Source organism: Eleutherodactylus coqui, chromosome 4, assembly GCF_035609145.1.
Source record: "Eleutherodactylus coqui strain aEleCoq1 chromosome 4, aEleCoq1.hap1, whole genome shotgun sequence".
NCBI lineage: Eukaryota > Metazoa > Chordata > Amphibia > Anura > Eleutherodactylidae > Eleutherodactylus > Eleutherodactylus coqui.
The window spans coordinates 63,560,801-63,588,432 of NC_089840.1; the positions used below are offsets into that span (position 1 = coordinate 63,560,801).

A 27,632-nucleotide genomic window follows, 5' to 3' on the forward strand; every position below is an offset into this window, starting at 1 on the left:
CCTCCTTATCCAAGAACACAGACGCCATCACCTTAAAGGCTGATTTTTGAACCCCGAACTTCTTTGGGCGAGGAGAACCACTGTGCCTCAACTCTTTTGACTGCTCCTTGGTTTCAGGGTCATACAAATAAATCCAGGTCTCATCCATAGTGACCAGTTTATCCAGGAAGTTCTTATCAGTCTGGAAACGCTGACAAATGGACCAGGGCGTTTTCACTCGCATGCTTTTCTGATGTGTTGTCAAACATTTGGGGACCCACTTTGCAGATAGCTTCTTCATGTTCAAATGTTCATGGATAATGACACAAATACGTTCACCAGAAAGCCCCATGATGTCTGCTATTCTTTTAGCTGAAATTCGCAGATTCTCCAGTATGAGGTTGTGCACAGCATCAACGATCTCCAAAACAACAACCTCTCTCGGTCGTCCAGGACGTTCCTCATCATTGGTGCTGAAGTGGCCCGTTTTAAATTTGGCAACCCAGTTCTTAACTGTAGAATATGAAGGGCATTGCTCCCCCAATGTCTGCTACATATCACCATGAATATCCTTCGTGGACCTTCCTTGCAGAAACAAGAATTTTATCACTCCTCTGCTCTCATTTGCATTGAATATTGCCTTAGACTCCACCATTTTGTTTTCCCGCGTGCCTAGATCACTGTTGCCATAAGCTACAAACACAAAATTTTGAAAACATACATTAGACACATAAGGCTTTCATGTGATGTAACATTCGTTACCATAGAAACAAAAAAAGAACACAAAGCCAAAGACTTATCAGCACCCCCTCGTATATACTATTTGTCTGAAAGCTCCAGATTATTCCCGCTACCTTGGACACAACATTGTAGATACTTCACTAAGGTGACCTTTGATAAATTCACAATTTAATACTCATCATTCAATAAACATTTGTGATGATTTTACAGTTTTTAGCACATTTTATTACTAAAAGTGTTTTATAGCATGCCATAACTGCTGGGTATCAGAGTGATGTATTCCAGACTGATCTCAAGAGTAGTTATGGTCCCAGCAATCCATGATAAGGTGGTGGTGCAAGAAATAGGAGCAATCTCTGAGAGCTCTTATAGTAGGAACTATGGGAAACTGGCTTGTAGTGGAAGCAGTTGAACATGCACATGATTTAAACCATGTGACATTGGTTATCTTGTGACGATAGTACCTGTCCAGGGGTCGGATATATTGGGCAGTAAGTAAACAGTCGGTTCTTGAATTTGGAAGCCAAAAAAATGGACAAATGTATGAATCTGAGCCATTGTAAGGGCCAAACTGTAGAATCATCACAAACGTTTAATTGAATGATGAGTACTAAATTGTCAGTTTATCGAAGCTCACCATAACGAAGAATCCCCAGTATGGTGTCCAAGGTAGCGGGAATAATCTGGAGCTTTCAAACGAATAGTATATAATAATGTTAGATGACTGGATCATGGCATCTCCAAAACAGCAGGCCTTGTGGGCTGTTCCGGGTATGCAGTAGTTAGTACCTACCAAAAGTGGTCCAAGGAAGGTCAACTGATGAAACAGTAATCAAGATTCATTGATACATTAGGGTGCAAAGGCTAGCCCATGTGCTCCAAACCTACAGAAGAGCTACTGTAGCACAAATTGCTGAAAAAACGTACTGCTGGCTATGGTAGAAAGGTAACAGATCACCTAGTATGTCACAGCCCGCTGTGTATGGACATAGGGCTGCTGACCCCTGTCTACCGCCGAAAGCTCCTACTATGTGCAGGAGAACATCAGAACTGGAGCATGGAAGAATGTGAACCGATCTGATAAATCATGTTTTCTTACACAGTATGTGGATGGCCAGGTGCATCTGTGTTGCTTACCTGAAAGAAACTGCTTAAAGGGAACCTGTCATCATCAATAAGTTCCACAAGCTAAGTTATGGTGGTTATAGTTTAGGTAGTCTTGAGACTGGGGAGCCTTTTTTCTTACTCACCCGGTCCTCCACTCCTGCAGTGTCCCCGGCAAAGTCAGCTTGCACATAGCCACCGTGACTCTTTACAGAAGGCTGTATGCACTCATTACCATTGATCTCTATGGGAGTCTGCATGCACAGTCTTCTGAACAGAGTCAAGCTGGCTGTACTTGCTGACTTCACCATGGGACACCACAGGAATTGGGGACCAGATGAGTATGAAAAGAGGCTCCATGGACTTCACATCACCTAAAATATAAGCACCATCAGTTTATGTTGAGGTTCCTTATAATTCTCTACGTGGCTCACAAGGTATTCTATTGCCCATTTTAACATTTTAGACCAGCCTTCTTCCCTCCTCAATCATGTTATCACTTTTTTAATGTGTGAATAATTTGGTTACTACAGATTTATATACAAAAGTATCTAACAGCTTATTTACGCGAGTGTATATCGGCCTGCGTTTTCACGGCCGGCCGATATATGCTACCATTTGAGCAGTTCCCTCCCCCTCACCGACTCTCTGCCTCTCTCCTCCCCTCTGAGCGGTTTGCAATGGGACACCGCTCCCGCCACTCGTCCATATCCACCAATGGTAGTGGGCGGGACAGAGCAGAGCCTAGCTCCACCCCTATCCCACCCCCTCCCATTACAAATGCCTGAGTGGAGGAGAGAGGCAGAGAGCAGAGGCGTGAAAACGCCGTCCGATATACGCTTGTGTAAATAAGCCCTAAATGTCATTTTCTAGTAGGATAGTCATTCTTTTATAAATCTACACGATTTTTTAGATTTCTGTTATAAAACTACTATTTTGACTTCAGTTTTAGTAAAATTGATTGAAGATAGATAGATAGATATGATATATGTACATATATATATATATATATATATATATATATATATATATACATACGGTATATGAGATAGATAGATAGATAGATAGATAGATAGATAGATAGATAGATAGATAGATAGATAGATGCAAGGGTGCATGTAATATTTTGAAAAAGTGATTGATTGATTCATCCAGTCACTTTGAATGACTATTAGTTTCCAACTTTGACACCTTTCTTGCTCAGTACATTACAGCTGCCCATTCTACATGAACTGTTATAGAGTGCAAGCTATTTGGTTGGAAGCCACTAAGGAGCAATGAGGAAGAAATGACAAGGCCTGATGGCAATTGCTGTCTGCCTCCTCATGTCACAGAGCAGTATGAATCACAGTAACTGAATACAGTAATGCCACACGACACATGGAGATCCCAGAATGGAGACACAGCGGCATTCGATTACAGTTAATAGGATAACGAATTCTCTTGTCTTATATTTAATCAATCTAACAATTACATCAAGCAGTCTATTGTAAAATGTAGCCTTTATTACAAGGCTTTAAATACAGTCAATGTTATTAAGTCTAACTTGCAAGTAGTGTGTATAGAGAAATGGATTCCCTTTGGAGGGAATGGCTCATGCATTTCATGTTAGTTTAATTAACCCCTAGAGGACACACTCACTGTTTGTTTTCTAACTTTTATTTTTTTCCTCCTTTCTTTCACAAAATCATAACTTTTATTTTTCCTTCGACGTAGATGTCTGAGGGTTTGTTTTGTTGCGGGAGGAGTTATATTTTTCAATAGTACTATTTAATGTACTGTATAGTGTACTAAAAAACTTTTAAAAATGTCTAAGTGCAGTGAAATGGAAATGAACAATTCGTTTTGTTGTACTGCTTTTAAAAAATAGGATCTCTTTAAAAAATGACTTTCTGTCACCATCTTCTGGCCACCATAACTTTTTATTTTGCTGTTAGCTCTGTGAAGGCTGGCTTGTTTTTTGCAAGGTGACCCGTGGTTTCTATTGGTACCATTTTGGGGAACACGTGACTTTTTCATCTCTTTTTTTATTAAACTTTTTTTCTTGGAGGCAGGGTGACCAAAAAGGTATAGTTCTGGCATTATGTTTTTTTTTCAGGCAGTGTTAACCATGCAGGATAAATAATGTATTACCTAAAAATAATTACTATTGCCATGTTAATTTTTTTGTTTCTATATTTTTATTATAAATATGCAGAAAGGGTTTTAAAAAAAAGGGTAATTATTTTTTTTTATATATAATTGAAAAAAACTTTATTTCACTTACTTTTAGCTATTTTTTAGTGCCCTAAGGCAGTGGTCTCCAACCTTTTTTGCACCAGGGACCGGCTTTAAGCAGGACCATTTTTTCATGGCCCGGTAGGGTGGGGCAGGGGCAGGGCTTTGGTCATATGGGGGCGGGGTTTCAGTGGCTTCAGTAGTAATGCTATTACTACTGGGGCCAATATAGGGGGCACTATTACTAATAGTATCCCCTATATCAGCCTCAGTAGTAATAGAGACATCCCACAGCTGACCCAGTGGTAATAGTGACATCTCACAGGAGCCCCAGTAGTAATAGTGACGTCCCACAGAGGTTACATGCTTACAAGCCTATTAAGGGATCTTCTCACCTCTCCATTAATTCCACACCTGATTTCAGCCACCACTAGCTTCCTTACTCAGGAGTGAGTGAATCCTGTTTTTCAAATAGGATATATGAAAATCCCTTTAAGGGTATGTCATTATGGAAGCTCTGGTAATGTGTTGTATAGGGAATCCTTTTCCCACAGGAATGCTTGCATGTTCCCTCATCACCCTCAATATTTACAGTAGTTTTCCTGCATTCTACACATGATGATGGTGCTATAAAAACTAAATTGAATTGAGTGGAAACAGTGCCTGCAATACTAAAATGGGCCACTTCAGAATGTATGGAGCTGTCTACTTCCGGCTGTATACACACTGACAGTGACCCGACTGAGAGCAACCCTTCCTACAGCTGATCAACGGGGGTCATGGGTGCAGATCCTGACGATCAACTATTAATGACTCACCATGAGGATAGGTCATTAATAATTCAGATATGGATAACCCTTTTAATGACAATAACAACAATCGCTTCCATCTCAGTTTCTGTGTTTTTAAAATTCTTCCTTAGGCTTGTTTTTCACGAGTGTCAATATATGCTGCCATCTGTGGCATTAAAGCTCCTGAACTAGCGCACAAATCTAACGTTTGTGCGCCCGTTCACACGGCATGGGCCCCCGCGCATATACGCCGAGGCTACCATGCCGTCGCCCCTTTCCCCTCCCTCCCCCTCACAGGCTCACCTCTGCTCTCCTCCCTGCTCGCTCTTTGCAATGGGAGGGGCGGGGGCAGAGCTAAACGCCGCCCCGTCTCGCATCCTCCCATTGCTGGCTGTGGACAAGGGGTGGACACGGTAAACTATGGCTGCAACATACAATAGAAGCAGAAGCCAAAAAACGGCAACAGCACTCATAATACATTTACTATCAAAGGTATACATACCTATAATCAATACTCTAGCCATGGTTTAACATGCACCTATAGATCTCTATTGGAAAGTGCTGACTTATTTTATTCTTTTTTCTACAAATATTGTGAAGTTTCGGCTGCCTTCACCTGGTCGTGCACGCCCCCCCCGCCCATTTACCTACTGTCCCTTCTACTTCACCATATAAATGGTATCCTACCTTTCCTGGTTTTATTTGTAGGCTTAGTCCCAAGAGAGGAGCATTCTGAGAGGTAGGTACTCATCTTTCCCAGGTTAAGATTAAATCACCTCATGTTAGCATTAGGACCCATCTGAAAGCTTGGTCACCTGGACGTTGGTAGATGGGCCAATGTAATTTGATCAAATTATATACCAAGAACCTTGCATTATTTAATGGGGTTAGAGTATTGGTTATAGGTATGTATACCTCTGATTGTAAATGTATTATGAGTGCTGTTACCGTTTTTTGGTTTCTGCTTCTTGAGAACAGGATATGTCAGCCTATTATGAGGCTTAGTAGTCGGCGTGAAAATGTCAGGATTTTAGGAAAAATTTTTTATGTAGATCATGACAACGAAAATTAAGAAACAAATCAACAAAAATAATTGAAAAAATATGTTTAACATAAAAACATTTAAACAATAGGTCATTTTATGACACAATCCATTGTATACCGTGGCCAAGGTAGACTGACTTTTATCGGTGCTTCCACTCTCCTAGCTTACAGCATTTGGTGCAAATACCCTGCTACCTGATTTCGAATCACACTGATCATTTATAGGGTATCAGAATAAATGAAATGTATATTTGTCAAGACCTGTTTTCTATCTGTTATGCTAATTGACATGACAAAACAAATTGGGTACTTAAAGCATAAACCTGGTTCCTACTTTTGCTTACTCCGTGTTTTCTATGGTTGCAGGGCCACCACTGGAACAATACAACCTCATCTGCAGCTGTCATCACTAAAGACTACACAATTCATACAAAGTGCCAATGGGATTCCGCTAAACTTCTACACAACCCAGAGGATGGAAAGAAAACCAACTTGCACTGAGAGCCCATCCTTGGGTTCCGAAAAAGAGCCCCTGACGTGCAGAGCCCGGTCAGAATGCAAAAAAGATGGTCAACTTCTACGGAACTGCAAACCCTCACTACGTCTTTCCGAAGAGCTTAATAAGGTGCACCCCAGTCCTGGAGAGCGGGCTGAGTCTGAGCATATAGCTAATAAATACTTAGCAGTTCAGAGTCCTGATGCCCCATGTAATGGAACCAGGAATGGATTAGATGATGGTTCAGCCCCTTCACTCACTGTGATTCCCTCCCACATAGCAGAAGTGCAGCATCTGCAGACAGATCTAGGCGAGAGAGAGACTTGGAGCAAAAAAATAGACTTTCTCCTATCGGTTATTGGTTATGCAGTGGACCTGGGCAATGTATGGAGATTTCCTTATATTTGCTACCAGAATGGAGGAGGTCAGTATTCAAATTGTTTATTTCTGTGAAGGTTCCTAAATCAGTGCAACATAGTTCATGCAAAGCCAACAGTTTGCTTCTGGTAGAAATGATCTTTTATACTTACCATTCAGAATGTTTGTGCAGTCGGAGGCGCAGGATATAGAGCATTTTTTATTGTAAGCTACATTCATTGCAAAAAAATTAGTCTTTCGTATGGTGTATTGCATTGCCTATATCAAACAGCCATAAAATCTCCACAATCTTTGCTCCACATTGTTGCTGCAATACCTGGGACACCATGGTTGTTCTGAGCTGAACTTAGATCACCAGACCATAAATCTGACAGTCTACTGGAGACCATGCCCCATCTAGCTATGTCCCATTTTCACACCACTTATGATAAGTGTCACGGCTCGCCAGCCTTGTCAGATTCAGACCAGGGTGACGTCCAGGAAGCCCGCATGATCTACACACCGGCACATGCTCAGTGTCATTTTGGCAATGGACACCAACAGGAGCACTTCCCTTTGGGTGTGTGGATGGATTGGGTGGCTGGAAGGTATGTTTCCTAGCTGGGAGGTATGTGTCCTAGCCAGCCAATTGGCATTTGTACCTGTACACATTTATTCCAGTGTCTCCTTGTGGAGCAGGCTGGTTATACTTCTAATCTGTAGGTGTTTCTGGTCAAGTTGGTGGTTCCTGTCCTGCTCCATTGTCAGATAAGCCTGTTTTGTGTAAAGGATATTTTGTGGTGTTGTGATATCTATCTCCTGACTATTTTTGGTATTTTTTCATCTAGTTCATTGCGTGTTTGTTTCCATCTATATCACATTCTTTGCTATTTTCTGTAGCAAGCATAATCCCTGTTTCCAACTAGGGAGAGTCAGGGTTGCCCCAGGTTCCTAACACGGGGTTACCCTTATTTGGGCAAGTGGTCCACTTTTAGATAGGGTCTCTTTGTTTGTTAGGGTCAGATTTCCCGTTGCCATACTTTGGATTTTGTTACTCATATTTTGTTTTCTCTGCATTAGCATCTTGTATCTTTATCTGTCCTCTTAGAATAATTAATTACATCCGATCTGGATGAGGTCTTTCTTTAGCATCCAGCTTGAGCATAACAAAATGGTGTGAAAATGCACAAATTATTGTACAAATATGGAGTGTAAGATAATTTTTTATTATGGCTTGGAAATGGTACAAGTGTACATTCTAGAGGACAGGTAGATTTGAACACTGGGTCACCAATTATCGGTGATACCTGACATGATAATCTCTTACTCTGTTCCAGAATGTCTACAATTTAAGACATGCCCCTACCGAAGGGATGATTGTCGACACCACATATCTTAAAGGGGGTTCACTAAGATTGAAGGGTATTCCCCATCCGCAGGATAGGAATTACTATCTGATCAGTGGGGGTCATTTTTCTTGAACCCTTAATAATTGTGAAAACAAGAGTCCTGCATCTCCTTGTGGGAATGAAGTGATGGCCGAACATGCATGCTGATACTCCAGTCATATTAATGGGGCTGTCGGAGGTAGGCAAGTGTTCATGCTCTGCTATCTGTGGCAGTCACATTGAAATGAATGAAGCAGCAGCGTGCAAACTCAGCTGAGCAGTGGTGCATATTATTAAATTACCCATGGAGCTGTGATCACTGTATGTGGGTATTATTTGATCACTGTATTGCTGCATTTACTTAGGCATCATGTGGCACTGCTACTTACACACTTTACAGTATATATCGTTTGTAAGGTGGCGCTGGCATTGTGTTGTTTTTATTTAGGCAACTATATGGAAGTGATATTTAGCCAATATACAGTTGCTAGAAAAAGTAAGTGAACCCTTTGGAAGTATCTGGTTTCTGCATTGATTACTAATAACATATGGTCTGATTGCTATCTAAGTCACAATTATAGACAGACACAATCTAATTAAATTAATAGCACTCAAACTGTTGTACCATTCATGTCTTTTATTGAGCACCTTGAGTAAACATCCACAGTGCAGATGGAAAAAGTAAGTGAACACCTGTGTTAATGACTTCTCCAAGAGCTAATTAGCAAAAGGTGTTTCATTTAGGGCTCTTTCATGTGGGCGTCGGTGTTTTCATGTTCGCCGGATGGCACTGTAAAAACGCATGAAGCTAATGTTTGTGCACCCGTTCAGATGGCCCTGGCCCAGCGCTTATATGGCGAGCCCGCAATGCCGTTGGGCGGGGGAAGCAGTTTAACTCTGCTAAGATATCTCCCCCTTCCCTCCCCCTCGTCAGCTCTCAGCAAAGGGAGAAGGTGGGAGGGAAGGGGGAGATATCTCCGCCCCTTTTCAGCAGCCAGCAATGGTAGGGGGCAGAACAGGAGCTTAGGAGCTAGCTCCGCCCCCATCCCACCCCCTCCCATTGCAAACAGCCAGCAAGTGGTGGAGAGGAGGAAGAAAAGGGGTTTAAGTTTAGCAGTCACGCTGCTAAATTCCCTCCCTTCTCCCTTCTCCGGCAGCTGTCATAGGCTCCCATAGGAGCTGTCATAGGCTCCCATGGCAGTGGTTGTATTGCGGCCACAAAGATAGTTCCAGGACTATCTTTCCTGAGAGCCCAGGCGCTATATTGGTCGGCCAGGCGCTTTTACGCCGCGGGAATATGCCTGTGTGATCAGATGCATTGGAATCCAATACATCAGATGTTAGAATCTCCTAAAGGGCCATGAATAAGCCCTTTAGGAGATTGGAAGTGTGAGGTTAACATGTGCTTTGCCCATCAATGGATTTGCCAGAGTATTAATGACAGAAGCCTACTGTCCTCTTTGCCCCTGCCATTTACTTGTTAATATACTTGCCATTTTCAAGTTGTGACATTCCTGTGCTTCCAGCGCCGTCATGTTACCCTTCCAGTCTGTGATTTTCAAACTTTCTCTGATGTGCCGTTCCCTTCAGAGTACCCAGCGTCCGGACTGGGAATGGCATGTCATCAGTGGCATCATGTGCATTGCCATCACTGGAGGAGACTCGGATGCCCTCTGACTCCGTTCTCCACCCATACACAGTGGCTTCCTTCTTCTGTGCATGTGTGTGGCTACATTCCAGCACAGACAGACCTCATCCATTACTGTGTCAGACAGACAGTTAGCTGCCTAGATTTTTATTATGGGACGATGTATTTTATTTGTAATGACTACACATCCCTAAGGCCCCCTGCCCACGGCAGTGATTTCACCAGTGGTAAACCTTCAGTGAATCACGCTGTCTGAAGCTTTCCATAGCATTGCTATGGAAAGCGGCGGCCCCTTGTCTGAGAGCGGAGAATCGCAATGATGCGAATTGCCCCCATTCTCCGCAGTCAGCCTATCTAATAGATTAGGCTGACCGTCGGAGATTCATCTGGAGCTCCTGCTCCCAGGTGGCGGCTCCCGCGGCAGAGCTCCGCCATGGGACACCGCAACGTCCGTGGACAGAGGGCCTATATATTGTACTGCAATAACTATTTTACACTAATTGCTCCATGGTTTCTGCGTATTTGACTTTAAGTACAGGCAGGCGCTCCGCTTATTCACGGCCAGATCGTGTTTTATAACAATAAATTTGAAGGTAACTATTTTATTACTGGCTTTTTAAAATTCCATTTATTGTACAAAACAAGTTATCGTTGTACTATCAGTAACAGCAGCATACAATCATCAACTAATATCCATCTAGGTATACAGAACTGCAAAAGTTTTAGGCAGGTGTGGAAAAATTAAGAATATTTTGAAAAATACAAGGGTTAATAGTTTATTTTTGTCAAACAACAAAATGCAAAGTTAATGAACAAAAGAGAAATCAGTGTTTGATGTGAGCACCCTTTACTTTCAGAATAGCATCAATTCTCCTAGGTACACTTGCACATAGTTTCTGAAGGAACTCGGCAGTGAGGTTGTTCCTAACATCTTGGAGAACTAACCATAGATCATAAGCTCTTTTCCACAAGCGGATATATGGTGATGGCGTTTTTACATTTTGTGCCTGAATGGGTGTTATTTCCGCGATCATGGCCAGTGTTTTCTCGTCCATTCACAAGACCGCGAGCGTCGTTGCACGGATGCAGGGTGACATTCACACTACTGCAGTTGTAGCACCATGCACTGTAGAACAGTGTGCGCTGCACCAGAAATCTGAAAACACCACGCTATGCTGATCAGTAGCACCACTCCAGGAGGGAGGGGGCTTGCCCCTAACTTAGGAGGGAGGTGGAGGGTCCCTGCCTAAAAGCAGAGCCATCGCCTTGATAAAGGTGGCCCCACTGTCTTCTTCCTGGGCCATGATTGTCCCTATAGGAGCCCCTGGAGAGATGAACCGAACAGCAATCGATACAAAGGAAAACAGAAATACAACTGAAAAGGAAACTGCAGCACTTATCTGAATAAGTAGCAAGACACGCAGCATAGAGGAACACCACACTCCAATAACTCCTCTATGGAACTGAATAAGCAGCGTTGAGCAAAGGAAAGGGTGAGAATATAAAGCTCTCCACACCTGAGGACTGGCAGAGCAATTAGTGAACCACACTCCCAACCTTCTCCCAGAAATGACTAATAGTCAGCATGCACCATGCAGCATAGCAAGACAGCAACCAGCAGTCTCTGCACATAGTGCATTAACCCTTGACCTGCCTAACCATGCAACAGGTCTTGGCCTGCGTTGAGGCCACCATGCCACGATGCTGTCACGACCGAAAAGCCGCGACAATATGACTCAAAAAAAGTTTATTATATTTGAACGATGTTTGTTTAAACAGGTCCGTAGTGGATTTATCGTACGGCCTACATATCGAAGTCTGCATGGGCATTCTATTAAATAAGTAACATAAGCCATTCCACAGTTTAAAAATTTATAAGGAAATTGGTCATTCTTTGTGGAAACTTCTTTTCTTCCATGATTAATATTTCTGTAGCATTTGCACCTGTTCAGGCCGCATCTGTAGGCACCTCATAAGGGTCTAGACTGTGGAAATAATTTATTATTTCTCTTGCATGTATTAAGGACCTTCTTATGTGGGCAGAAGGGATCGATGATATTTTTAAGTGTTTTATTCTTTATAACCACTAACGGTTTTCGGGTATTTCATTTGGCAAAAATGGATCTCCCTTAAGGATATCCCAATGTTGTTGTAGAGTTTTCTTAATTTTGACATGTTGTGTACTGTACTTGGTAATAAATAAGGATTAACTGGGGACTTTTTCTTCTTTTTCTCCTTATTTCCCTACACTAAAGTTTCTAGAGGATTTTCCTCTAGAACTTTCTGATAAGCTCCATTGACCAATTGGGCCAGATAATTGCTCTCTTTAAATCTGCTTTTCAGAATTAGTGCCTGTTTTTTATAGTCCTCAACCTGGGTACAATTCCTTTAAATTCTTGTAAACTGTCCATGCGGGATGTTGGTTTTCCATTCTCTCGCATGACAGCTCAAGAAATCAAGTTAACTCTTCGTATCCGTATTCTTAAAATGAGTTCTTGTATGTATATTTTCTTCCGCAATAAAAAGTTCCATGTCTAAAAAAACCGCTTTCAATGAATCAAAAGACCCCGTGAACTCCAACCCCCAGCTATTTTTATTTAATTCCTCAATAAACTGTACCAAAGTTTCGTTACTACTATTCCAAACGAAAAAGATAGTGTCTATAAAACGACAGTAAAAAAAACACCTTTGGGTCTAGAATATCTTTTTCGAATAAATAAATTTGCATACGCGGGCACGGATTTCGTACCCATTGCTGTACCCCTTTTCTGTTAATTGTTTTTTATATATAAAATAGTCATTGTTTAAAATGAATTTAATCGCATCTAAAATAAATTTCTTCAGAACCTCGGGCATTAATGTATCTCTAGTGAAAAAAAAAATCTATGGCATTTAGTCCTTTATTGTGGGGTGGGTTTGAGTTTAGTAAATTAACATCCAAGGTGCATAAAATATATTCCTGTTGCCATTTAAAGGTTTTTAAGAGAGTTTCTCTTATATATGCTGGTAGTACAATCACAAACCTCTGTAGCAGGTGGTCTATGTACTCTGATAATGTACTAGTCACAGAACCTACTCCTATGATAAAAGAAAAAAAGCTGCTTCTGCGCTCGTCGGGATAAAAGACGAAGGATGTAACTATAATTAAATTTATTTACATAAATACGAGCGACGCGTTTCGGCAAATACAATCGCCTTTTTCAAGCTCAAAAAACAAACATACATACAAGTACTACAAAGCAGGTCTTTAAATAGTTTACTCACATGCTTCCATATGCTTTCAAAGCAGCAATCAAGGCTGCTCCAAAGGGAGAGGTAGGAGGCGTAGGAAACACCCCTCCCATCCCACAATTACGTCACTGGTTGTGTCAATTAGAACTACATCACATGGAACGCTCTAAGCGTTCCATATATTCATTAAAGGGGTTGTCTCGCGACGAAACGTTTTTTTTTTTTATTCAATAGGCCCCCCGTTCGGCGCGAGACAAACCCAATGCATGTGTTAAAAAAAAACAACGTTTACTACTTACCCGAATCCCCGCGCTGCGGAGACTTCTTCCTTACCTTACTAAGATGGCCGCCGGGATCTTCACCCACGATGCACCGCGGGTCTTCTCCCATGGTGCACCGTGGGCTCTGTGCGGTCCATTGCCGATTCCAGCCTCCTGATTGGCTGGAATCGGCACACGTGACGGGGCGGAGCTAGGAGGACCAGCTCTCCGGCACGAGCGGCCCCATTCACCAGGGAGAAGACCGGACTGCGCAAGCGCGTCTAATCGGGCGATTAGACGCTGAAATTAGACGGCACCATGGAGACGAGGACGCTAGCAACGGAACAGGTAGGTGAATAACTTCTGTATGGCTCATAATTAATGCACGATGTATATTACAAAGTGCATTAATATGGCCATACAGAAGTGCTGAACCCCACTTGCTTTCGCGGGACAACCCCTTTAATAAAACTTTATTTAAAACGACCGAAAACACAGTATGGTCAAATTCAAATTCAAATGCATCCAGCCACACTCAATTATAGTGTATTAATCTTGCTATATACGAAATAGTATTTTAAAAAACATTCTCATTGTGCATCAATATTCTCACTACTTATAGAATAAAATTTATAATAAAATATATTAATGTACCATCAATAATCATAATAAATTAATAATTCGTATAAAGACCCTACGGAAACAAGTTACAACAAAGCTATATATAATAATGATTAATTAATAATAAATTGTTAAAAGAAAAATAAATGTGCTAAATTTTTTCTAACAGTTCATTCAGTCCAAAGGGGATTAATGTATTGAGACGGTGTATCCAAAACATTTCTTTTTTTCTCAATGCGGTAATAGATTTTACTTCAATCCTTTCTAGCGCTGTAACTCTCATTAAGGACGAGTCCCCATTATGGACATCATTAAAATGTTTGGATAAGCTATGTATCCTTAAATTATTTTTTATATTTTGTCTATGGTTACTGATCCGTTTTTTTAGGCTATTTATGGTTCTACCTATGTATTTAAGCTCACAGGGGCACTCTACTAAATAAATAATTTGTGTAGAACTACACGTAAGATGTTGAGAAATGGGTATTTTTATTTTATTGTGATCTATATGAGTTTTTTGTGTGAGATAGCCAAACAACATTTACATTTATTACGCATGCATTTGTAATTTCCCGATTTTTCAGAGTCTATAGCTATTAGTTTTTGCTTTTTCTTCTCAGGGTCAGAAGGTGCTATTAAATTTTGTATCGATGTATTTTTTCAAAATATTAACAAAGGGTTTTTTTCAAGTCGATCCATTAAAAAAGGATCATTCAATACTATTGGCCAATGTTTTTTAAAAATATTCCTAATTGCCACATGATCACTATTGTATCGGGTGATAAAAGCTGAGTTTTTAAAAGTGGTCCTATTTTGTGTTTTATTTATTCTTTCTACTCTATCAGTTTTCTTATTGTCTAATTTATTGTAAGCATCGTCTATTATTTGTACTGGGTAGTTTTTTTCTTTAAAACGATTTTTTAAAACCAAAGCTTGCTCCTCATAATCAGAATCCAATGTACAATTCTGTCTAATCCGCTGTAGTTGTCCATAAGGTATATTTTGTTTCCACTTTTTAGCACTTTTTCTAAAATCTAAATACGAATTTTTATCAACTTTTTTAAAATTTGTTTTCGTTATAATCTTACTGTTCTCATGCCTTAAAACTAAATCTAAAAATATTATATCATCATAACTAACAGTACTAGTACATTTCAAATTAAAATTATTTTGATTAAGATTATTAATAAAACTATTAAGATTATCTAAAGACCCATCCCATATAATTAAAATGTCGTCTATAAATCTTTAAAAAAATATAATATTAGGATCTAAAAAACGCGTTTGTTCGAAATTACCCATATAAAGATTTGCTATGGCCGGCGCGACTTTTGAGCCCATCGCTGTTCCAAGCGTTTGCAAATAAAATGTTTTTTTTATATAAAAAATAATTATTTTTTAATATAAATTCAATCGCTTTCAATAAAAACGTTTTTTGATTGGGTGGCATAAGGGGGTCATTATCTAAAAAATATTTTGTAGCCAAAAGACCCAATTCATGTGGAATACTTGAATATAGTGACTCGACGTCAAGAGTACAAAAAATATAGCTTTCTTTCCACGTAAAATTACTGATCAACTCTAATAAATGGCTCGTATCCCGCAAATAGGCAGGGAGCGATAAAACATATTTTTGCAGAAGTCTGTCTGCATATTCTGCAAGTCGACTCGTAATCGAGTTCACACCGGCTATAATAGGTCTGCCCGGTGGATCGATCTGGTTCTTATGGACTTTAGGTAAATGATACATAAATGGTGTATCTGGCTCTATAGATGTTATGTATTTACCCTCATTTTTAGTAAGTCCATTCTCTGTAATACCTTCCTCGATTAAAATTTTTTTATTATTTTTTATCGTTTTTGTAGGATCTATTTTTTAAATTTTATAAGTACTAGTGTCGTTTAAAATTTTTTAATTTTAAAGGTATTTGTTTTGAGTTTTTTACCCCCTCTTCTCCCCCTTCTCCTTTTGATAGCCTTCTCTGGTCGTTGGGGGGGGGGGGGGGTTGGAAGGTACATGCAATTGTGTAATTTTGGATCAGGGTCTTGGTATGTGCATTTTCATCTTGGACGAGGTACTTCTTTTTGTTTTTGGATATATTACAGGTTGCGGAGGTGACTGGATTTTGTCCCCATATTAGGTTACCAATTTCATTGTTTTTAAAACAGGTTTGGGAGGGGTTTACAGAATTTAATCTAGATTTATTAAACGAATTAAAAGGGGTGGTGGGCCTTGTTTACATAACACCACTATAAATAATCCTATGTGAGCCATTCACCAGACAATACTTATAGTATACATATACATAAGTGCATTCATATGTATGAGGTGAGGGGGATGCCGTGATTAGGCTGGGATAAAGAGTGAAGAAATAAGGTATAGTAGATTAGGAGGAGTTAGATTAGGGGATGTGGTAGACCTCCCTAAAGAGATTTTTTTGGCACACAATTAAAATTGTGGGTTTGGGGATTACCCTGATTGTCTGGGGTAGTGCATTCCAGAAAACTGGATCAGCTCCAGAGAAGTCTTGGAGACAAGACTACAGCGGAACTTAGTCTGAGGTAAGATGGTAGACAGAGATGAAGGAGGAGATATAGGGCGGTGCAACACTTGGAGAGCTTTATGGATGAGCGTAGGAAATATAAATTGTATTCCATAGTGCAGGGTTCCCCAACTCCAGTCCACTGGGACCGCCAAAAGGTCATGTTTTCAGGATTTCCTCAGTGTTGCACAGGTGATGTAATTATTGTCAGTGCCTCACACATTGCCACAGGTGTTCTTACCATAGGATATCCAGGGACCTGTTGGTGGTCCCTGAGGACTGGAGTTGGGGACCCCTGCCATAGTGGACAGCCAACCAGTGCAGTGACTGGCAGAGGGTCAAGACATTGGTGTAGTGGTTGGACAAAAATATGAGCCTAGCTGCTGTGTTCTGGATTGATTGAAGAGGAAGAAGTTTAGTGAGGAGAAGACCGATTAGTAACGAGTTGCTGTAATCAAGCCCAGAATGGATCAGTGCAACAATAAGAGTTTTACCTGTTTCTGCCATGAGATAAGGATAAATTGTGAAGATTTATTTTGAGGTGTAGGCGACATAAACATGTAGTTGATTCAATATAAGCAAAGGAAGGATTGGTGTGCAATATGATCCAAGACAGCAGGTGTGCTGCTCAGGAGTTATGGTGGTACCACAGACTGAGATGAAAAAAGTAGGTTATATGGTGGAAACATAAAGTTTGGCCTTAGAAATACTTAGTTTTAGATAGAGAGAAAAGATGTTAGAGACCACAGACAGATACAAAACGCCAGTGACTATTAGTGAGGGTGTGACATTTCGAAAAGAGGTATATAATTATGTTGACATAAGCGTAGAGATGGTACTGAAATCCAAACCTGCTGGTCGTTTGTCCAATAGGGGCTGTCTAAATGGGCAAAAACGGAAAGAGCCTAAGACCAAACCCTGAGGAACCCCAACAGTAAGAGGAAGGGGAGAAATAGTAGAGCCAGAGAATAATACTCTGAACAAGTGGTCAGAGAGGTAAGAACCAGGAGAGGGCAATATGCTTCTGGCTTATCAAGAGGAGCATGCTGAGGTGGAGTTGGTGGTCTGTGGTGTCAGATGCTGCAGAAAGATCCATGAGTATCAGTAGAGAGTAGTCGCCATTGGCGTTAACTGTCAGGAAGTTGTTTGATATAAGAATAAATTTTGTAATTTTTTATATAATGTTTGCACTATGGCTAGGTTCACAATAATATTTTTCATTTCTGTTGATCAACTTCATCCTCGGAGCCAATGAATGGCTGAGCGCTCAGCCAATCAGACCAGCACTTTCTGGAGGTGGGGATTTTTAAATCCTCGGTCATCAGAAAGTGCTTCAGAGCAGTCCCAACATGGAAGAGAGAAGACACGCCGGAGCTCCAACAGGGGTGGAAGGTGATGTATATATTTTATTTTTTATACCAGCTAGGGATGATTTTCAGGAAAGGGCTTATATTTCAAGCTCTTCCACGAAAATCACTGTGGGTTTGCCTGCATCCCATTGCTTTCAATGGGGCGGCTGCAGCGCTGGCCCCATCGAACGCAATTAGAGAAGATCACGATCCTCTGCCACACCTGTGACAGTTGTGGCAGGGGATTCCTTCATCCCCACGGGGAGTCCCATCATCACTGAACACTGTGACAGTGCTGTCACAGTGTTCAATGATGAGGAGACTCCCCACGGGGATAGTTTACGCGCAACACGGACCTTCCCGGCGCACGGATGTCCTATCTTTTGCAGGTGCCAGTATTTTGCACCTTTAAAAGATAGACATGTGAACACTACATAGGGAACCAATGGTTCTATTAGACTCACTTTTTTTTCGTGCACGAAGGCGCGTGCAAAAAACGCTCATCTGACTTTGCCCTTAATGAGGAAAATTGGCTTCTACTTTATTGGGGGTTTTTTGCCTTCCTCTGGATCAACATTGGGGGGGGGGGGGGTGTAATAGGCTGAACTAGATGGACATATGACATTTTTTTGGCCTAACATAGCATGTTACTATTTAGTCTGGGATCCTTTGCCAAATCTGTGTTAGAACCTCCAATGCAGAAGCGAACCTAGTCTTACTTTTCAAGATTCCAACACGGCATGATTTAGCCCACCAACATTAGTTTTTTAAAATTTTTGTTTTTCCTTGTGTGTAATTTTGTTGGCACTTAATCCAATCAGTGCTGAGGACTACACTGCAGCCTGCTGATGAGCTGGGGAGTGCAGCAAGAAGGACCAAGACGCCGCCGGTTAGGTGAGTATTGTTGTTTTTATTTTTCACCTAGTGTAGCTAGGGTTTATTTTTGGAGGAGGGCTTATATTTCAAGGCCCCCCACTTCAAAATCAGGATGGAGCTTATTATTGGTATGGGTCTTATTTTCGGGGAAACATGGTAGTACAAGTATTGTTTCATGCTCCATATGTTGCATCCCCTACTTTGACTTCATCTTATTGTAATTTTGTAACCAGACTAATATTTTCTTCTAAATCCACTTTCCCACCAATTACACTAAAAGGAAATACAGTATTTATGGAAGAGGAAACTATTATTGAGAGTTCTTGCACATAAAGCCGGACTGGATACCGTTGCTTCAACTTCATCCACAATCACATCAACCACTGATGATTTTAGTCAACCAACATTTCAAAGTGAAATATTAATTACAGGAAGCCCTGTGATGTGTCCTTAGATTGCTTCATCATACAGTTCTTCTTTGGTGTCAGTGAGTTTCAACAGGGTTCTCTCATTCTCCTTTAAGATTCGCAGTGGCACCCAGCAGGAATGGCCTTTATCCCCGTTTGTCTTCATCTTCACCTTAAAACCTTTCTTCAGACATGAAATTGACAACCTGAATATACGAGGCCTTTGTGTTGGAAGCACGGAATTCAAAATCGCAGTTTACACAGATCACTTGATTTTCTTGATCTCCTCTTAGATCCATTGACCCATCCTTCCGGCGGAATTAAATTCTTTCCAACGTATGTCTGATTTCAAAATCAATTTTGTGAAGTCTGAGGAATTAAATGTTACCTTACATTTTTCCCTGCAGAACCTATTAATGCAATCTTTTCCATTCGGCCCCTGAGGCTTTAAAATACTTAGTAGTCTGGATCTTTAGAAACTTAGCCTCCCTTTACTCACATAGTCATATACCCTTCCTGCAAACCATTAGGGTTGATCTGATTTAATGGTCAAAAAATCTGGGCACATGGTTTGGCCGGTGTGCTATCTTCAAAAACAATGTACTGCCTTCTATGTATTACAGGTGCTTCTGGTCCAAATTTCTCTCATGATTTTCCTCTCCTTGAATACAGCCATGACGCACTTCATTTGCGCCAATAAACCTCTTGTTTAGCCCGCCCTCTTCTCTTTTCACCAGGAGCAGAGGGGATGTAGCTCTCTCGAATGTTAAAAGGAACTATGGAGCCTCCCACCTGCAGAGAGTGATTGATTGGTGTTGTCACGTAGCGTCAAAACAATGGGTTGGTTTGGAAACCTCTTTCAGCACTATGCCCCTGCACTTGCTGCCATATTTACAATCGCCTTCCTTTAAACAATCTCAACTAGCACCCTAATGTAGGCCCTACTCTTACGGTTAGCAAACATCTTTTTCCAAAAACTTGTATCTCTCCATCTCTATCCCCACTGTTTCCCATATTGGGCAATCCACGCTTTCCCCAGGCTTGGCTTCTGGTCCCTTCAGATCTTGGCGGTCTGCTGGTAAGTGCCTAGACCCTCTCTGGGCAATTCATTAAGAATTATCTTCCTTGACAGACCCCTACCACTAAGTTTTTGGAGAGCTGTCCAGCTTTCACATGTTCTTACCTTCATGCCCTCTACTTCTAGTTTTAACATACCCCTAACTGGTTTTTAGCAAGCTTGCTTTAGATCAGACTCTCTTCACTATTATCTTTGCAATTTCTACTATTTACTGAGTGCTCCAGATCCATCTTTTCTGACTACGTGGAAATCACACCTAGGTATCACTTTCTTAGATCAGCAAGTTGACAGAATTTTAGAGTTCACCCATAAATCTTCTATTGCCAACAAATTTCAGGAAGCCGGTTATAAGCTGCTTACTAGATCATATCATGTTCCTTCCAAACTATGTAGGACATTTCCTTCTGCCTCTCCCCTTGGCTAGCACTGTAATTGGAGAGGTCACTAATTTTCACCCTTTTGGCATTGTATGAAGTTAACGTATTTTTCGCACCGGATGATAACGCGCCACCGTTTTAGAGGGGGAAAATAGGGAAAAAATATTTTTAACTCAGCCATGGACAGTGTAGGGGATAGTGCCTGGTGACGGAGCAGCAGAGGTCTGAAATACCCGAGCTCCGTGTGATACTGGCGCTTGTTCAGCAGGAGGAAGAGAAGTAGTCGATTGGTGGAGGCAGGGAAGCAGGGAAGCAGCAGCAGTTCCCACTGGCATTCACCACCAATCAGCGGCATGTATGGGCGGCAGGAGAGAAAACTGTTAACTGATCGTACATTTGTTCGCGCGACCGCGATTTAGTTAGCGCGATCACAAGTTTAAACTCTTGATTGCGCAAACAAATGGCAATGCCACAAATTTTGGTACATTCGCTTTATAAGACAGCGACTTTTCAAGAAAAGTGTCTTATAAAGCAAAAAACATGGTAATTTTATATTGGAGTCAAGTACATCAAATCACGTGTAAAATCCTACATAAAACTTTAGCTTTATCCCTTGCCCTATATTTCCTACACCTCTGAGATATTTCTGCCAAAATCCATCGGAAATCCATTTTGAAACATTTAGTTAATGCCGCTAGATCATGTGTCATAGCTCCCTGGAAATCTCAATCCACATCTACATGAAGTGGTTGTATAAGGTAATGAGATTATGTGGATGGAGAAGCTAATCACGTTGCTACGAGATACTCAGGCCTCTTTTTTATCCTCCTTATAATGTTTTATTATATTGCGGTCTTGGGGCTAAATTTCCCATATTTGGGATGCCTCCATCCTAGCCGCTCTTAAGTTTGTAATGTTTATCTATGGTACAAGATCCTCTGCTTTTTTATTGCACTTTAGTGTATGCAAGTAATGGACTTTCATCCTCATATTCATATGTTTCTAATCAAGATTCCACCCCATTTGTTTCTTATAGATGTTGGAGAGTTATAAATAAGGAATTAAAAATGTATATATAATAATAATAAACTTTATTTGTATAGCGCCAACATATTCCGCAGCGCTTACATAGACAGGGGGGATACAGAAAGACAAAAGTACAAACATTACAGAACCACGGTTACATAGTAATCAATTGATGGAAACAATAGGGGTGAGGGTCCTGCTCCAACGAGCTTACATACTACGAATAGTGGGCTGATACAGAAGGTAAAGGGGCTGGAGATCTGCACGGTATGGTGAGGTGGGGAGTGAGGGATGCTATATACATAGACAATGGTCAGACATTTAGCCGTGTGACGGCAGAATCGGTATGACTGCAGGAGCGGTATATGGTGGCTAGCAGGGATTGCAGTCAGTAGGTCAGGGAGCATGTTATCAGGTGGCGTACAGAGGGGTTTGTTTAGGAAATGCGGTATGCCTCCCTGAAGAGGTGCATTTTTAGAGCACGCCTGAAGTTCTGCGAGTCCTGGATTGCTCGGGTAGCCTTCCGTAGTGCGTTCCAGAGGATCGGTGCTGCTCTGGAGAAGTCTTGGAGGCGGGAATGAGAAGTTCGAATTAACGGGGCGGTCAGTTTGGTTTCGTTAGCAGAGCGGAGAGCCCGGGCTGGTTGATGGATTGAGATGAGGGAGGCGATATAGGGGGGCGCTGCGCTGTGGAGGGCTTTGTGGATGAAGGTAGCGAGTTTAAATTGAATTCTGTATTTAACGGGCAGCCAGTGCAGTGACTGGCACAGGGCAGAGGCGTCCGAGTAGCGGCTGGACAGGAAGATGAGGCTGGCTGCCGCATTTAGGACAGATTGGAGAGGGTAGACTCTGGTGCAGGGGAGGCCGATCAGCAACGAATTGCAATAATCGAGCCGGGAGTGGATGAGGGCAACAGTAAGCGTTTTTAACGTGTCCACAGTGAGAAAAGAGCGGATTCTGCGATGTTCTTGAGGTGCAGCTGACATGTTCGGGCCAGAGATTGGATGTAGGGGGTAAAAGAGAAATCAGAATCAAATATCACCCCAAGGCAGCGGGCATGTTGTCTAGGAGTTATGGTAGCGCCACACACTGAGATGGAGATGTTAGGATGAGGTCAGTTAGTGGAGGGTGGAAATACCAGTAAGTAAGTTTTGGAGAGGTTTAGTTTTAGGTAGAGAGAGGACATGGTGTTAGAGACAGCAGACAGACAGTTGGTGATGTTTTGGAGGAGAGGTGCAGAGATGTCACTGGAAGAGGTGTATAGCTGGGTGTCGTCAGCATACAGGTGGTATTGGAGGCCAAATCTCCTGATGGTTTGTCCAATAGGGGCTGTGTAGATAGAGAAAAGGAGGGGGCCGAGGACCGAGCCCTGGGGGACCCCAACAGCAAGGGGAAGAGGAGGGGAGGTAGAGCCAGCAAAGGAGACACTGAAAGAGCCGTCAGATAGGTAGGAGGAGAACCAGGAGAGAGCAATGTCCTTTAGGCCGATGGAGCAAAGCATACTGAGGAGGAGTTTGTGGTCAACAGTGTCAAATGCTGCGGAGAGGTCGAGGAGGATCAGTAGGGAGTAATCGCCCCTCGATTTGGCTGTCAGTAGGTCATTGGATACCCTTGTAAGGGCAGTTTCTGTTGAGTGTTGAGGTCGAAAGCCAGACTGTAGGGGGTCTAGGAGAGAGTGCTCTGATAGGTAGCTTACAAGGCGGGAGTAAACCAGGCGTTCTAGTAGTTTGGAGATGAAGGGGAGGTTTGAGATGGGTCGGTAGTTGGCAGCATCAGTCGCGTCCAGAGTCGGCTTCTTTAGCAGTGGGGATATGATGGCGTGTTTGAAGGAAGAGGGAAAGATGCCAGAGGTCAGAGAGAGGTTGAATATAGTGGTGAGATGGGAGATGACCACTGGGGAGAAGGAACGGAGGAGGTGAGAGGGGAAGGGGTCGCTAGCGCAGGTGGTTGGGCGAGCAGAGAAGAGCAATTTGGAGACTTCTTCCTCTGTCGTTGGTCTGAGTACAGACAGTGAGCAGGAGCTAAATGCAGTGCTGACAAGACTAGGGTCAGTGCTAGTCTGGGATTGGGAAGTTATTTCCTGACGGATGTCATCAATTTTCTTTTTGAAGTAAGCAGCCAGCTCTTCGGCACTGAGATCCGTCACCGGGGGCTGCGGTTTAGGGCTGAGAAGGGAGTGAAAAGTATCAAAGAGCCGTTTAGGGTTGTGCGATAGTGATGAGACTAGAGAGGTGAAATAGACTTGTTTGGCATGGTGGAGGGCGAGGTTGTAGGTTCTGAGCATGAATTTGTAGTGGAGGAAGTCTGCGGATGTTTGCGATTTCCTCCACAGCCGTTCAGCACTTCTAGAGCACCGCCGGATGAAACGCGTTTGAGGCGTGAGCCAGGGTTGCCGCGTTCTACATCGGATGGCTCGGGTCCTGGGGGGCGCCGCTTCATCCAGGGCATGTTTGAGAGCGGTGTTGTAGTGAGCAGCAGCCAGGTTGGGGCAGGCGAGGAGAGAGATGGGGGACAGAGAGGACTGTAGGGATTCAGCAAAGTTCTGGGTGTGAATGGCCTTAAAGTTCCTGTAAGTACTGTAGGTAGGTGGGTCTGGAGAGATGTTAGGGAGCGTGACTGAGAAAGAGAGGAGGTTATGATCCGAGAGTGGGAGAGGGAAGTTAGTGAAGTTGGAAGCAGAGCAGAGACGGAGGAAGACCAGATCAAGAGTATTGCCATCCCTGTGAGTGGGAGAGGCTGTGAGTTGAGAGAGACCAAGGGAGGAGGTGAGCGAAAGAAGCTGAGAGGCAGATGAGGAGTTGGGGTCATTAGTGGGGATGTTATTAATTACAGGAAACAGAGCAGATGTAATTCCAGACCAATGTTTATTCGCAATGAACCCCGAATATGTTCATTTGCAAAAGAACAAAAAAAAATTACAAGCATATTAAAAAAACATTTCAGAATATTATGTAAATTACTACCTACACCACAGAAACAACTGGACCTTAAAGCTACTGTATCCATATTTCAAGCAAAAAATTGGATTTGTGAGTACTGATTAAATCGTAGACTAGTTTCATGCTTTATGTATCATTTCCTTCAAAATTTCCTCCATTGATAAGATTCTACCATAAGCTTTGAATGTTTTGTGCCAAACGATGTTGAAGAACCCCATCATTATCAGTTTGATTCAGTGGAGGAAATGCAGTTTCAAAAAACTTTAACCCTAACCAAAGTAACTTCCAATTACCGCACTTTGTCCACTTGTAGTGGCCCAGAGTTAACGGGGCCCCTCCATAATGTTAAATGTGTGTCTTGCGCGATGGTATTGAGGTGTCTTCTATGTTGTATGCATTTGATGTGTATTGCACCTCTGCAGAACTGAATGGCTTAACGTCTGGGTTATGTCTGAGAAATGTATCTTGTTTTATGTCATGTGATTGTGTTTTATATATACCCGTATATAGATGTTAGGGAGGATGCATGAGAGAGCACTTCAGTTTAGAGGCTGTGGAAGTTAGCCAGCAAGAGAGAAGTCAGTGAGTAAGCCACACAGACACTGTCTGGTCTGTATGGTCCAGAATGTAAGAGGCTGAGAGGTATCCTTCGGCTTAGCCTGGGCTTACACTACCCAGGATGTGCCAGTGCCGCTATCCGCACTGAGAGTGAGAGAGAAGGAGAAGGACACCAGAAGAGTGAGTGATGACCAGTAGAGAGCAATAGAAGAAGAGAGTTTGCCAAGAGCAGGATCTCACAAATAACTGGGACTGTGGATTGTCTGGATTACCCCGAGAGTCCTCCTTGTCACACCACCTTCTGAGAGTGTAGATTGTGCCGAACTGTTACTGTTATTTGTTGGAACTTTATTGGAATTAAGTAAACGGGCATTACTGACCGTTCCTTGCTTGCCCAGAAAGTTATCCCTGCTCGTGGACTACTTTATTCTCACTTCAAGATTCACCGCAAAGGATGGAACGGTGGTGTCACGAGTGTCAACTGACTGTAAGGTAACCACTAGTTACCCTTTTCCCTGTGACCTCCTCCAGCAGTAACTTGGACGGGTCCCGAGCTACCCTCAGGGGAGGAGAGGGTAGAGTTACCATGACAGAAACCTTTATCTACCCCGCCATCTCCTCGGCTGTGGGCCTGCTCCTCGGACGCTGCACCCCCCCCCCCCCCCCCATCAATTAAATCCAAAAAAGAAGAGACCACATTTTTTGATTGACCATGATTATATTTATTTGTCACCAATGCAAAAATACAGGACAGTGAGACAACCGGAAGCATCCAAATTATCATTGCTTACAGAAATCAAGGCCAGAGTACAGTTGTTATCTCCTATTCCTGAAAGTGATGAATGTGAGCAAATCAATCCAATTTTAGGCATTCCACAGTTTGAGAAATCTATGACTCCAGTGGCTGACCTCCACATTTTCATGTGTCCTTTAATGATGAGAAAGTTGAGGATGACAGTTTTTTTTAGTTCCCAGGGATGATGAAATTGAGAACAATGAGGATGCATTTGAGGATTTATTAACCAATTGTGTTAGTCCTGCGTAGGACAAAAATATTAGTTTTTTTGACAGTTCAATTTGATAATTGGTGCCTTGATTAAATTTCAGACGTTCATAATTGTATAGCCAAACTTGTTTGCATGCAAAAGAAACAAAAGGGAAATATGTAAAATGTGAGAATTGTCATCAAGTGAAACTCTGGAAAAAGGCAACCAAAACGTGGCAATACGTAATTTGGTATTGTCTTGCTGTATAGCACAATTCATCCTTGCGATTTCAGCTTTCATAAAAACCAGCAATTATTAGGGAAAGATGCTGTTTATGTCTACATACTATTCAAATAAAAAATAATAGCTTTCCCAAGCAATTGATCTCCAGTGGAAAATAGAACAACTACAGGTAATCAAGGATCTTAAATAAACCTCCTGCTTACTTGAGAGGGGACAGATAATCTGACAGTTCAGGTTTCCTGCCAAACTATTGTGTATGTTCTTTAATGGATTATTCCTCGAAGAAAATTTTTGTCCCTTTGCTGTTGAGTTGGCTGTATTGCCACAATACACGATTGTTGGGAAAATTAGTTCTGAACAGAATGTGGAATACCTACTAAATCAAGGACTTGACACAAATCATCAATTTGCAAACTTATGCGTGAAAGTACTTTAACATTGGCCAGCAAAGTGATGTTTGGCATGTGGCAAAGTCAGTAACAAAGCCCTGAAGCCTCTAAACCAAAAAACAGATCAATCTTGTCAACTTGGGTTCAGATGATCAATAACCATTGCGGTGGTCAGCAGCAAGGATGGCGAAGCTCTTGTTAGACAATGGAGACCAGTACTCCATCAGTTAACTAATATTCATGAATCGTTAGGCTCAGAACAATAAATATAGGATACTAAATGGCTAGTTGAAGATTCCCATACAATGACAGAAATCATAGAAAACAAAACCTCTTGCAGGATCTAAAACAAATCAACTATTTCTGTCATACAGGGGAAGTAGAATTATACCATACTGTATTATTAAAGTAATGGTGTAAAAGGATCAGCTATTACATAGATGCCGTCAGAGGCATAACTATAAGGGATGCAGTTGCACCCAGGCCTGGGAGCCTTAGGGGGCCCATAAGACCTCTCTTCTCCATATAGTGAGCACAGTACTAGGAATAAAACATTATATTTGGGGGCCCTGTTACAAATTTTGCATTGGGGTCCAGCAGCTTCCAGTTACGTCTCTGGATCCCGTGATAGCATGTACGTAGCTTGCAATTTTGAACCATAAAGAAATGTCAACCGAATGAAGACTGTAGTCAAACAAACAAGTGCATCTGGAGATCCAATTGCAACTTTAAGGGCTTAGTCACATGGGCGCATCTGGGCGCCGATGCGCCCGTCTTCCTGCAGGATAAGACGGCCGCACTGTAGGTGCGGAGAAAGAACACATGACCGGCTCCATTGCCTGCGCTGCGGAGAGTCATCTGTACCTGCAGTGCGGCCGTCATCTTCATGCAGGAAGACGGGCGTATCGGCGCCCGGATGCGCCCGTGTGACTAAGCCCTAAGGCATCTTAGGGAAGCAGTCAAGGGAATAAGATGATGGTGGGTG

At 42.1% G+C, this 27,632-nt stretch overlaps 1 protein-coding gene across 1 annotated transcript in view; it reads left to right on the forward strand.

Annotated features, from left to right (window-relative positions):
- SLC6A4 (solute carrier family 6 member 4) overlaps nucleotides 1–27,632 on the forward strand; it is a 134,763-nt gene that overhangs the window by 33,589 nt on the left and 73,542 nt on the right. The window contains exon 2 of the mRNA XM_066599589.1: nucleotides 6,243–6,796. Coding sequence (XP_066455686.1) covers nucleotides 6,352–6,796 — 445 coding nt within the window. The 5' untranslated portion in view covers nucleotides 6,243–6,351. The remainder of the gene's footprint in view (nucleotides 1–6,242; nucleotides 6,797–27,632) is intronic.